Consider the following 13891-nt stretch of genomic DNA (forward strand, 5'->3'; position numbering starts at 1 on the left):
ACACTGGAAAGCAGAGGCAACAATGAACAACACAGATGAAAAACCTGGCCATTTTTGTTCTTTTGATTCCTCCGATTTTTTATTACCGATTCCAATTTTGTAAAAATAACGTGATCGTGCCGATACCCGATCTGAGGGACATCCCTAGTACAGACTGTAAAACTTCTTAATGAAAATGAGTAATCTGTGATATTGGGGTATTTAATTAAAATAGACTTGACTTTAGAGGGACTGTCTGTTTAAGTTTTTCATGGTTTGGGGTAGGTTTCTTAGTTCAGATGACAGTGCAATACGGTACGATACGATACGATACGATACACTATATTGTCCTTGTAGGGAAAATTGTCTTGGACTCTGGAGCTTCACAATAATAGTCCAAACATAAAAACACATACTACACATAACATTATCGCACATCAGCCATTCATATACTGCACATAACACCCGCACACAACAGAGCACCATAACCAAAGCACAACTCAACCCCTAAAGCATCAAATGTAGGGAGGTAAGGCTAATGTCACAACATCCAATAATACTTTAGATGCTTCCAACTTTTGCCAACAGCTTGGGGAAAACCCGTTCCTGTTTTAACATGACAATGCCCCCAAGCACAAAGCCAGATGTACAGTATAAAGATTTTGTTCCAGTTTGATGTGGAGGAACTTGACTGGCCTGCGCCGAGCCAATAACTCGAACTAATCCAGCATCCCTGGGATGACCTGGAACACTTACAGCCACATGACAAACATCAAAGCAGGACCTCACTAGTGCTCTCGTGACTGAATGGGAGCAAATCCCCGCAGACAGGTTCCTAAATCTTGTGGCAAGTCTTCCAACAGGAGTGGAAGCCGTTATAGCTGTGGATGAATGCGGGCATGGGTTGTTCCAACAATAACATATGTGCAGTGGTGAAAGAGTTAAAATATCATCATCTAAAAATACAGCTTTACAAGTACAAGTCCTGAATTCAAAGAATTATTATCAGTATCAAAGGTAAGATTACACAGAACGCCTCCTTTCATAGCGTTATTACATTACAGAACATTACATTATTCTGTTTATCACTAAATACATGTAAGGGCATTACTACAACTTAAATAAGTAATATAATACTGCATCATATCAGGTATTTTGTAAATATAAAAAGTATCTGGTAACTATAACTGTCATATAAATGTAGTACAATATTTTCCTGTGAAATTTAGAGTTCAAGTGTAAAATGGACACACTCAAGTACAGTAAAAGTATGTTGAAAGCGTCCTGAAGAACAGTACTTGAGTAAATGTACTTAGTTACATTTCATCACTGCATATGGGTTTAAGTGTCAATATACTTAAGACTATATGGGGTATGTTAATTGGGGTGTACAAGTGCTTGAAACATGACTCTAAAGCGCCATTAACATATATTTCATGAACACACACACTTACACAAGTAATGAAAGTATGGTGTGTGTGTGTGTGTGTGTGTGTGTGTGTGTGTGTGTTTGACAGGGTGCTGCCTTGCGAAATGTCACTCTACCTACTGCATGCATGAACATGAGTCTGTGCTGTCACCGGACAAGCTAACACATCCTGCCCACAGGTACGAAGCACTGCAGCTACTGTTTTACCTGCCAGACCACTTTTATAACTTCCTAACAACACAATGAAACACTCACTTGGTGTCTGAGGATAGTTTGCTGCACAATTCGGGCATAGTTGTCCAGTTTGACGCCCGAGTTGCTCCGGCTTCTCATGGTGACAAGTCAACGGTTCACGGCTTCACTTTCAGGTGGCTTCAAGTATGCAACAACACCAAAAAACTCGCTAATTCCTCGACAGGAGAGTCATTTCCACGGTGCTCCTCGGAAGTCCACGAAGCCGAGCAGGAGGACAGCTTTCGAGGGGAGCAGAAAGAACTGCGGACCGGCGGGGTGTCATAAAAACAGCTCAGCTGGGGCAGCGACGAAAATCAAGCGAGTGCTGTAACCTGAAGCTGCGGTAGGTAAGCTGGTGACAGGAAGCAGGAATGATACCGGATGTCAAGAGATGCGCCTTCAAAGTAAAAGCGTGTCAAAAACAGACAGCTCCACGTTAACTCTCAACAGAATTCCCTTGCTGTTTTTCTGGCAGTCATGCCATCATTATTTTCAAACACGGTGCCCTAAAATTCAAGTTATAGGCCACAGGGTATAGAAAATTCATAGAAATAAAATTATAAAAATAGATAGAAAATAAATGAATAATAATAGTAGTAATAATAATTATTATTATTAATGTAATTCAATTTGTTTTTATTGTCACTGTAAATAAATACAACGAAATTCAATGCACAGAAAAAACGGATCTTATTATAAAAGTAATAAACGAATAATAAAGGAGGGCATAAGATATCATACACACACAAGCAATGCCAACATAGGCTGTGAACATAAAATAAGTTAAAATTATTGCACATAAAATAAATAATAAAGTTATATAATACAATATAATAATATTAATAATAATAAAACAAATAAAACATACAGATTAATAGAAAAATAATACAGAAGTCTATTACAGTCTATTTTATTTTGTATATTAATCTATTTTTGTACATCCTCCACCACATGTTGTATGTTTATACTTTTGTATGTTCTCTAAATGATCAATTTAAAATAATAATAATGATTTAAAAAAAAACATGCCATCCGTGCTTCTTCAAATTATGTTTTCAATCAAACTACTTTTAGTTAAATCGACTATAGACTATAACTGGGGTTACAAGGTTTTAACAGACAGCCACATGACTGCAAAAATCAAGAAAAGGCTAATACTTATGCTTCGTGGTCATTGATATGAATATTTATATTTTTACTACATTTTTACTGTCGTATTTGGCACCCGTGGTTCAGTGTTAAATATTTTACTTTGTTAATTTTTAACCGGAAATGCTTTTCTTCATTGTAAATAACTTGACATTAGTGTTGTAGAGTTTGCACACACACACACACACACACACACACACAGGGGACACGGTCAATTTACATTTAACAGACTTAAGAGATATTTAGTAAAAAATATCATATTTACATTAAATTGTTTTCCATGCTTTGCAGAAACACTTGTGCCTCGGAGGCAGATGGTATCAGGTTCAACCAGGAAGCAAAGTGGGGCAAAAACTGTAGTAAACACTGGTGCGCCAATACGTGATGCATATTATCACGTTTTATCAATGCATTACAATTATTAAAGGGTTATCACTACATGTGGTCAGTGATAAATAAAATAAAGTCATACTATTTTTGTAACTGAGTCTCAGTGAATGAATTGTAGTTGGTACAAGTCAGCTGCTTTTGTCGCCCTCCAGCGAAAAGCACGAACACTCCCTGAAGATCCCATGCCCTGTACACACACTTTCAATTATATGTTATTGCATGTACAATTATTTAATATTATCAAACGTAAATGTTATATATTTGTATCCCCTTATTTTATAAATATCCTTTATAAGTGTATTACAAGTATATTGACCAAAATCTGTTGACTGGAAATGTATCAGTTTTTGAATGTTCAGAGCTAGTTATAGTATTATATTGTGTGTCTATTTATGTAATTGCATCGAAAGCATAATCTTATATTATAATTCCTAATTATTGTGAATATACTTTTTTTAACTTTATACTTTATTTTATTGTCACCTCACAGGCTTTTACTGTGATATTTTACCAAATTCAGAATTTTATTGTGAAATTCATGCAGGTAAATACAATAATTTTACATGAGCTTACTGCTAAATGACAATAATATATGGAGTTTAACTGTGAGATTACAATGAAATACAGTAATTCTACATGAGCATACTGCTAAATCACAGTAATCAAATGTACATAGACTGAAGGAACAGTTAAATTTAGTAATTTACAGCACTATATTGTTATATCACAGTAATATAATGGGCTTTAACTGTGGGGTTACAGTAAAATACAGTAATTCTCCAGGAACATACTGCTAAATTACAATAATCAAATGTACATAAACTGTGAAGTTACAGTTAAATTCAGTAATTTACATGAACTTACTGTTATATCACAATAATGACAGTAGTGTCTTATTTCATCAACAAGCTTGAATTGTTAATTTTATTAAAAGTGTGTTTTAAATCTATTATTATCCCTATATTTCATAAGAGTTCATACAACTGCGCTCAAACAATGGCAGGATGTCTGGGACAACCAACAGAGGCAACTATGCAGTACAGCACAGATCTACTGAGTTTGGTATATCAGCCATCTCTGTTCAAGCTACAAACTATTGGAACTCAGTACAAGTGAGATAAGACAGTACAACACCTTTGTTGGTTTACAAATTTAAGATGAAATCATGGCAACCTACTCATGTACCCATCACACATGAACTCGAACACTTGATCTGACATTATGAAATCTTGTTAAATCTTAATGTTGTAGTTTTTGTGGTGTATCTTTCCCAAAAATACAACATGCTAATGTTTTTAGCACAAGTCTATGGCATTTTATATTGAATAAATTAGCTTAGCGGCTAGCAAACTTTTCTTCTTCTCATATGTAGCCAGAGACAACAGCAACATTTAATAAAGGTAACTTTGTAAAATTCAGCTCCATTACAGCTCACAAAGTTCACCGACAAAACAACTGTCTTATACTAAACACGTTTTCCAATCAAATACAACATGCTAACATTATTAGCACAAGCCTATGGCATTTTACATTGTATAAATGAATTGTTGTTGCTGTCGTTATTGTTATGATGACTTGATGTTGTGTTGTCTTGCTATTGTTATTGCTGAAGCCGTTCTGTAATGAATATGTTCTATTTTTTAATTGTGTTTTTTATATAGTACTGTCTTCTAGCAGAGAAATTATGCTTTGTTTTCTGCCCAGGGACTACAGATGAAAATTAGCTTATAGCTAAATCTGGAGCAGCTAAGTAGCATACACGTTCCCTGTTAAATAAATAAATAAATAAAAAATAATAATTAAACATTCTTTTTACTGTATTAAAACTACATTATCCCAAAGCTAACTTGAAATGTATCCGTTTCTACAGTCGTGTTTTAATTAATCTAAAACGTTGAGGCCAACTCTTGTAAAAACGTTATGTTTTAGAGAACAGGGAAAAGACTACATGAAATCCCAGAATGCTTCTCTCTCCGCGTACGTTCCCTTTAAAAAACGTTCACGCGCGGAACATTGGGTCCAGTGTTTGTGACCGTTACAAAAAAACTCGAAATGTCCTTCTGTCAGACGAGATAATTATCCTACAATATATTTATATTTTTATATATTTATTTTATATTTTATCCACGACGTCTAATTAGTGAAGTCTCACGGTGGACCGACTGTACCGGGGGGAATGTTGATAGTGTTACACCAGACTTGAGGAGAAGAAGCTGCTCGCATCTCTTCACTGTTAATTTGTTTTAGCTGCATTTTCTGTCACATTACTTTTATTTTATCCACCGTAAATGAGTCGCAGAGGAGACAGTGACGATGACAGCAGCGGGAAGCGGAGGGTCGCGTATGTTTACAGCCCGGAGTACATCGAGACTTGCGACAGTTTATCCAAAGTGCCAAACCGGGTGAGTTGGATTGAATGACCGTTGGGGCTAACGTTAGTTAACTACCCGGCTTTTTACTCACTAGCTCTGCTGTGTTGTTAGCATTGTCCAGGCTTTTATTTAATATTTCATGTCCCTTTCCAGGCGAGTATGGTCCACTCACTGATAGAAGCATATGGACTCCTTAAACACATGAGGTGAGTGGCAGATAAGGTCAGTTTTCTAACTTAAACAGAGATAACAAGGAGATTAAAGCATGTTTTTCAGACATAATTAGCTTCATATACTGTGTAGAGGCAGCCTGGTTAGCTAGCTGCTAACTACAGTGTTAACTGAATTTCTACTTTCTCAAAACAGACTGCATGCTGATAAACTACTTTGACATTTTAGTCATTTAGAGTCACTTTACTGTATGTTTTCAGACTGTTATGAAGGACACAGGGCTTTATGCCAAACTATAAGAGATTCATTGACTGTTGATCCCCAGACTCACTCACAGAGACAGTGTTTTGCATAATGAACTGTATGTTTTTGTCAAATGTGATCAAGATTGTATTGTGTGGGTGATTATATTGTATATTTTATTACTTTTATAGAGAGAGAAAAAACTACGCGTCTCAACTTAAGGACAGATTTGATGATTTCAGCCATTTTTAATATCATTTTATGACATTACATGAAGATTTTGCTTTGCACATTGGTGATAGACACTCTGCTTGTGGCTTGTACTGCCTTTCTTTTAATTCAAGGAAACAAAGGGTGATGGTGGTGTTTTTTATGCATATCCCAGTACCATCAATCTCCACTCTGACTATATCAGTGCAGCATTTATTCAGATTCAGATTCAGATTCAGAATACTTTATTAATCCCCGGGGGGAAATTGTTTTTCCATCAACTCAGCGTTTTTTGCACAGTTGGCATTTTATTTTACTGCTGGCTGTGTGGTGCCAATATTCTCTGTAGCTTTAGGCTGCACACTCTCTCATCTGAAAGCGACTCACTTTGTCATCTGCAGGCTTCTGTGGTTTTATTCATATACAGTGTTTTATCTGACACTGCGTATACAACAAATTATTATGCAAGCTACATGGACCATTAATATTATCATCTTTTTGTCTTTCTCTGCAGCACCGTTAAACCTCAAGTGGCCACCATAGAGGACATGGCCAAGTTCCACACAGACTCTTACCTGGAGCATCTCCACAAGATCAGCCAGGACGGAGACAACGATGACCCCCAGTCGGCCGACTACGGCTTGGGTGAGTGGAGCTGAAATAGTGTATACACATTTGTTATTTTACTCATCTTCAGTGCTGTTTAATGTAAGAATCCAGTGGAGAATCAGTTGAAAACCTACCGTCCTAAGTATGTACGTTTATGTCTCATAGTATATATTTGGACAATTCTTTTAATTTTCGAGAGCTGCAGCAGAATTTTGGTTGCAAGACAACGTTCATGGACACATTTATTGTTTCAAAATAGTGGGAAACAATCTGTATTATCCACTACAGGTAAATTTTACTACCTTTTTTGGGGGGTTGGGAGGGTATAAAGTGGAAACAAGCCCTGTACATGACTTTATGAGAAGTCTACTTGCAGTGCTAGTTTATTGGCAGCAGGGGGCACTATAACACGTGTCTACCACAGACAACAGTACACATCCAAGGTTTTGAAGGGCTTACCTTATTTGTCAGTGCCTTACATTAGAATATTGCTATTCTTGCTGTTCTTTTCACATTGTTTGTACTTTGGTTGAGGTAGGAATACACATAAACCCCCACCTCATCTCAGCTGTTCTCTCACTGGGTGGGACGCTGTCAGAAAGATCCCACCATGGTTTGTTGCTCTTGGATGAGTCCATCCTTTCTCCGAGGTTTACATTTCTAACTTTAGACCAACCCTCAAGTTCACCCTCCTTGTTTTCATTTCCTTGACTCATCTGTCTCCCTCCCTTCTTTTATTCACCCTCATCCATCATCGCACCTCTTTGTGTCCCAGTCTCATCCCCCGTCACTTCCTCCTTTTGTGTTCTGCACACCTCCCTCGGGTTCATCCTTCCAGCTTGTTATGAAAGCAGACTGGTTCACCTTTTCCTGGGGCTGAGAGATTTCTCTGTCTGTCATCACTCTCCTTTGGCTCTTTAATTTATTTTACATCACGCTGTCATCATCGATTCTGTCTATTCACCTCCCTCATTTCTCTCGCACCCTTCCCTTTTTCTTCTCTTTCTTCCTCTTCTTTTGTTGATCATTTTTTGTTGACAGCCCATCATCTTTAACCTCCTCTGCATAAAAGAAATCTCAGGGAAAATGTTTCATAGAAAATGAAGAAGGAATAAATATTATTTTATTTTAAAAGATCATCCCTCTCCTACATGTTTCTCTTGTCCGTCCAGGTTATGACTGTCCAGTGGTGGAGGGGATATATGACTATGCGGCAGCAGTAGGGGGCGCTACACTGACGGCAGCCCAGTGTCTACTGGATCAGAAGTGTGAGGTGGCCATCAACTGGGCAGGAGGGTGGCACCATGCCAAGAAGTAAGTCAACCTGTTCGGACGAAAGTAAACTGTACGTATTTTCTATGCATTGCTACGAAAATACAGGGATTTGTGACACTTCCTCTCAAACAATGAGGTCATTTTATTCTTTAATAATGCCTGAAATACAATTTGAAATACAAATTTTTGTCGTTATATATGAAGATTTATTCTTTTTGAGTGGTTCTGTTGAGCCATCAAACATGAAATCCTACATTCCCCCAGTATTATATACCATTCATTTCAATCACTTCTTCAATGTTCTTATCAGTTCCACAGATAGGCCTGATGGGGGCGCTCTAGGTAAAGGTCAGACCCCAACCTCACAGTTTTATTTTCCTCTCTCTCCGTCTTCCAGGGATGAGGCATCAGGTTTCTGCTATGTGAACGACGCTGTGTTGGGAATCCTCAAACTGAGGGAGAAGTACGAGAGAGTCCTCTATGTGGACGTTGACCTGCATCACGGAGACGGTACGCACACAAACAATAGAATCAAACAAGCAGGACTTGAATTCCTTTGTTTGTTCTGTTTATTTATCAGGCTGAAATCCAGGCTCCTGAAAACCCTCAGATCCCTCAGAGGTATCTCATATTTTTCTCCTCCTGTCATGGCAGGTGTTGAGGACGCCTTCAGCTTCACATCCAAAGTCATGACCGTCTCTCTGCACAAGTTCTCCCCTGGATTCTTCCCAGGTCGACCACTGCAGATGCTTATAATATAATTAAATATGATATAGTGTGAGAAAGTGTAAGATAAGCGTGTGTATATTTAGGTACGGGTGACCTGTGTGACACGGGGCTGGGTAAAGGCCGTTGGTACGCCGTGAACGTCCCACTGGAGGACGGCATCAAGGATGACAGATACTACCAGATTTTTACCAGGTACACACACAAACACACACACATATGGAATTTCCTGTGCAGCTAAGAGGCTATTCACAAGGCACGTTTTTCTCAAGGATCCCTGAGGAGAAATTCTGTTTTCCCTTCCCTCTCTTGACCGCATCCCACCCAGACACCAAAGGTCAGGGTCATATATATAGAGCAGTGCCATGGAGCTAATGCAGCTTCAGCGTATCATCAGGGATATTTCAGCAGGGGATTCTTTCCAACATGAGGGCGTCAACCTGGGATTATTCTGAACACTCAAAAATCCAAACCTGAAAATCAGTGTTAAGACACTTTTGTGTTAAATTTCAACATCAGCGTCTGTGTAGTGCTACTTAGGAAACCCCAAAATATAAACTGCAGTTTCACCAGGCTTTCTGGAATTAAATTATAATCAATGACAGTAAGGGCGATCTGTGACATCATGGAAGATTTGTTTGTTTCGCTGTTATCTTGGTCATCTCTGACAAACAAATTCTTATTTATATATGTGTAAAAGGGAAGTCATGGTTTTTCCCAGACTAAAGGATTTCTTTGGAGCCTCCGGCTAGTGGGTATTACCACAAGTACAGCTTATGACCTCATTTATGCATTGGCTTCAACATTTGTCATGGTGGCTGTTGCTCATAACAGATTTAACCCTAGATTTAACCCTTATCTTTAGGTTTTATTTTTACTGCAATTAAAGAATGTAATGACTCAAAATCAAGCAGCTCCAGTAATTTACTGCTAGCTGAGATAAGAATGACTCTGCAGTTAAGAAATATTTTTGCGTGGTGACTTCTGATTACTGGAACTCACTACAGACTAGCCCTCTGTCACTTCTGAGTTGTTTAGCTGAGTAATTCTATCACATGTAAATGATGAAACTGACTAGACGGGTGTTCCACCATTTCTGACTGACTATAGATGAGTGTTCTGTCATTGGTGGAACTGACTTTGGACAGTGTTCCATCACTTCTGATTGGTGGAACTGAAAATACACTGGTGCTCCATCAGTTCTGATTGGTGGAACTGACTTTGGACAGTGTTCCATCAGTTCTGATTGGTGGAACTGACTATAGACCAGTGTTCCATCACTTCTGATTGGTGGAACTGAAAATACACTGGTGTTCCATCACTTCTGATTGGTGGAACTGACTATAGATGAGTGTTCCATCACTTCTGATTGGTGGAACTGATGATAGATGAGTGTTCCATCACTTCTGATTGGTGGAACTGACTATAGACTGGTGTTCCATCACTTCTGATTGGTGGAACTGACTATAGACCGGTGTTCCATCACTTCTGATTGGTGGATCTGACTATAGAAGAGTGTGCTGTCATTGGTGGAACTGACTATTGGCAGGTGCTCCATCACTTCTGATTGGTGGAACTGACTATAGAAGAGTGTTCTGTCATTGGTGGAAGTGACTATAGACTGGTGTTCCGTCACTCCTGATTGGTGGAACTCACTATAGATGAGTGTTCCATCACTTCTGATTGGTGGAACTGACTATAGACTGGTGTTCCATCACTTCTGATTGGTGGAACTGACTATAGATGAGTGTTCCATCACTTCTGATTGGTGGAACTGACTATAGAAGAGTGTTCTGTCATTGGTGGAACTGACTATAGACTGGTGTTCCGTCACTCCTGATTGGTGGAACTGACTATAGATGAGTGTTCTGTTGTTGGTGGAACTGAGTATAGACCGGTGTTCCGTCACTTCTGATTGGTGGAACTGACTATAGAAAAGTGTTCTGTCATTGGTGGAACTGACTATAGACTGGTGTTCTGTCACTCCTGATTGGTGGAACTAACTATAGATGAGTGTTCCAGATGAGTGTTCCATCACTTCTGATTGGTGGAACTGACTATAGAAGAGTGTTCTGTCATTGGTGAAACTGACTATAGACTGGTGTTCTGTCACTCCTGATTGGTGGAACTAACTATAGATGAGTTTTCCATCACTTCTGATTGGTGGAACTGGCTATAGATGAGTGTTCCATCACTTCTGATTGGTGGAACTGACTATAGAAGAGTGTTCTGTCATTGGTGGAACTGACTATAGAAGAGTGTTCTGTTGTTGGTGGAACTGACTATAGATGAGTGTTCTGTTGTTGGTGGAACTGAGTATAGACCGGTGTTCCGTCACTTCTGATTGGTGGAACTGACTATAGATGAGTGTTCCAGATGAGTGTTCCATCACTTCTGACTGGTGGAACTGACTATAGAAGAGTGTTCTGTCATTGGTGGAACTGACTATAGACTGGTGTTCTGTCACTCCTGATTGGTGGAACTAACTATAGATGAGTGTTCCATCACTTCTGATTGGTGGAACTGACTATAGACTGGTGTTCTGTCACTCCTGATTGGTGGAACTAACTATAGATGAGTTTTCCATTACTTCTGATTGGTGGAACTGGCTATAGATGAGTGTTCCATCACTTCTGATTGGTGGAACTGACTATAGAAGAGTGTTCTGTCATTGGTGGAACTGACTATAGAAGAGTGTTCTGTTGTTGGTGGAACTGACTATAGATGAGTGTTCTGTTGTTGGTGGAACTGAGTATAGACCGGTGTTCCGTCACTTCTGATTGGTGGAACTGACTATAGATGAGTGTTCCAGATGAGTGTTCCATCACTTCTGATTGGTGGAACTGACTATAGAAGAGTGTTCTGTCATTGGTGGAACTGACTATAGACTGGTGTTCTGTCACTCCTGATTGGTGGAACTAACTATAGATGAGTGTTCCATCACTTCTGATTGGTGGAACTGGCTATAGATGAGTGTTCCATCACTTCTGATTGGTGGAACTGACTATAGATGAATGTTCTGTCATTGGTGGAACTGACTATAGAAGAGTGTTCTGTTGTTGGTGGAACTGACTATAGACTGGTGTTCTGTCACTCCTGATTGGTGGAACTGACTATAGAAGAGTGTTCTGTTGTTGGTGGAACTGACTATAGACTGGTGTTCCATCACTTCTGATTGGTGGAACTGGCTATAGATGAGTGTTCCATCACTCCTGATTGGTGGAACTGACTATAGATGAGTGTTCCATCACTTCTGATTGGTGGAACTGGCTATAGATGAGTGTTCCATCACTTCTGATTGGTGGAACTGGCTATAGATGAGTGTTCCATCACTTCTGATTGGTGGAACTGACTATAGATGAGTGTTCTGTCATTGGTGGAACTGACTATAGAAGAGTGTTCTGTTATTGGTGGAACTGACTATAGACTGGTGTTCCGTCACTCCTGATTGGTGGAACTGACTATAGAAGAGTGTTCTGTTGTTGGTGGAACTGACTATAGACTGGTGTTCCATCACTTCTGATTGGTGGAACTGGCTATAGATGAGTGTTCCATCACTCCTGATTGGTGGAACTGACTATAGATGAGTGTTCCATCACTTCTGATTGGTGGAACTGGCTATAGATGAGTGTTCTATCACTTCTGATTGGTGGAACTGACTATAGATGAGTGTTCTGTCATTGGTGGAACTGACTATAGAAGAGTGTTCTGTTGTTGGTGGAACTGACTATAGACTGGTGTTCCGTCACTCCTGATTGGTGGAACTGACTATAGATGAGTGTTCCATCACTTCTGATTGGTGGAACTGACTATAGAAGAGTGTTCTGTTGTTGGTGGAACTGACTATAGACTGGTGTTCCATCACTTCTGATTGGTGGAACTGACTATAGATGAGTGTTCCATCACTTCTGATTGGTGGAACTGGCTATAGATGAGTGTTCCATCACTTCTGATTGGTGGAACTGATGATAGATGAGTGTTCCATCACTTCTGATTGGTGGAACTGGCTATAGATGAGTGTTCCATCACTTCTGATTGGTGGAACTGGCTATAGAGGAGTGTTCCATCACTTCTGATTGGTGGAACTGACTATAGACTGGTGTTCCATCACTTCTGATTGGTGGAACTGACTATAGATGAGTGTTCCATCACTTCTGATTGGTGGAACTGGCTATAGATGAGTGTTCCATCACTTCTGATTGGTGGAACTGACTACAGACAGGGTCCACAGTAGGAAGCTGTGTAGAAGTGAAGCCACAGCTGGTCTGATGTTAAAAGAACTTACTAGCGTGTTGCTGTGTTTAATCATGTTTAGACACTCCTTGAATGCTATCACTTTAAGTTAAAACACACTGGCTTCTGATTGTCCCAGCTTGATCCATCAGTGGATAATAACATGTTTACTGTTGTCTTGTTTTGCAGTGTGATGCAGGAAGTGAGGGCGCAGTTCAACCCGGAGGCGTTGGTCATGCAGCTGGGTGCCGACACCATGGCGGGCGACCCCATGTGCTCCTTCAACATGACCCCAGTGGGGGTGGGCAAGTGTCTGCGGCATGTCTTGGAGTGGCAGCTACCTACACTGCTGCTGGGAGGAGGTACGCTGTATGGGTGTGCTTATTATTCTGGCTGGTGTCTTGTTTTCTTTTTGTTTGCAAATGTGTAAATGTTTATCCGTGTGTGTGTGTGTGTGTGTGTGTGTGTGCATGTGCATATGTGTTATGTTGTGTTCCTTCATATGAGCATGAACTCTTGATGAAAGGTAGACAATGTAATATGTCTTATGTGTGTGTTTGTATTTGCTTTGAATCTCAGTGATTCATTCATTTGTGCACAATTACGCACACATGGATTCACACACACACACACACACACACACACACACACACACACACACACCCCGTGCTCTGTTCCAGACCCCTCAGCCCTTGGCCAGATGATAGCTACTACTTAAACGACACAATGAAGCCATTTTACTCAACTACAATCCCACCTCTCTTCCTTTCTCTCCCTCCCTCTCTGTCCTACATACTTTCTCTCAGTTATATCCTTCTCTCTTTCTTGGTTCTTGTCATTCTCTTGATTTCACTTAAGTCCATCCTCTCCA

General features: G+C 39.6%; 2 protein-coding genes across 10 annotated transcripts in view; one reads left to right on the forward strand and one right to left on the reverse strand.

Moving 5' to 3' along the window:
* The window catches only part of phka1a (phosphorylase kinase, alpha 1a (muscle)), a 30116-nt gene extending 28126 nt beyond the window's left edge, over window positions 1-1990 (reverse strand). For 6 of the 9 annotated variants that reach the window (XM_033609267.2, XM_033609268.2, XM_033609266.2 and 3 more), the window contains exon 1: window positions 1664-1989. In XM_033609267.2, the coding sequence (XP_033465158.2) occupies window positions 1664-1741 (78 nt within the window). In that variant the 5' untranslated portion in view covers window positions 1742-1989. Of the gene's footprint in view, window positions 1-1663 lie in introns of all 9 variants that reach the window. The other 3 variants (XM_033609271.2, XM_033609272.2, XM_033609269.2) reach the window with 2 other exon arrangements.
* Window positions 1991-5197: 3207 nt separating this feature from the next.
* Window positions 5198-13891, forward strand: part of hdac8 (histone deacetylase 8) — a 46187-nt gene continuing 37493 nt past the window's right edge. Inside the window, exons 1-8 of the mRNA XM_033610419.2 lie at window positions 5198-5583; window positions 5707-5759; window positions 6692-6822; window positions 7959-8100; window positions 8459-8571; window positions 8716-8793; window positions 8874-8982; window positions 13210-13382. Coding sequence (XP_033466310.1) covers window positions 5470-5583; window positions 5707-5759; window positions 6692-6822; window positions 7959-8100; window positions 8459-8571; window positions 8716-8793; window positions 8874-8982; window positions 13210-13382 — 913 coding nt within the window. The 5' untranslated portion in view covers window positions 5198-5469. The remainder of the gene's footprint in view (window positions 5584-5706; window positions 5760-6691; window positions 6823-7958; window positions 8101-8458; window positions 8572-8715; window positions 8794-8873; window positions 8983-13209; window positions 13383-13891) is intronic.

Source organism: Epinephelus lanceolatus, chromosome 22 (genome assembly GCF_041903045.1).
Source record: "Epinephelus lanceolatus isolate andai-2023 chromosome 22, ASM4190304v1, whole genome shotgun sequence".
NCBI lineage: Eukaryota > Metazoa > Chordata > Actinopteri > Perciformes > Serranidae > Epinephelus > Epinephelus lanceolatus.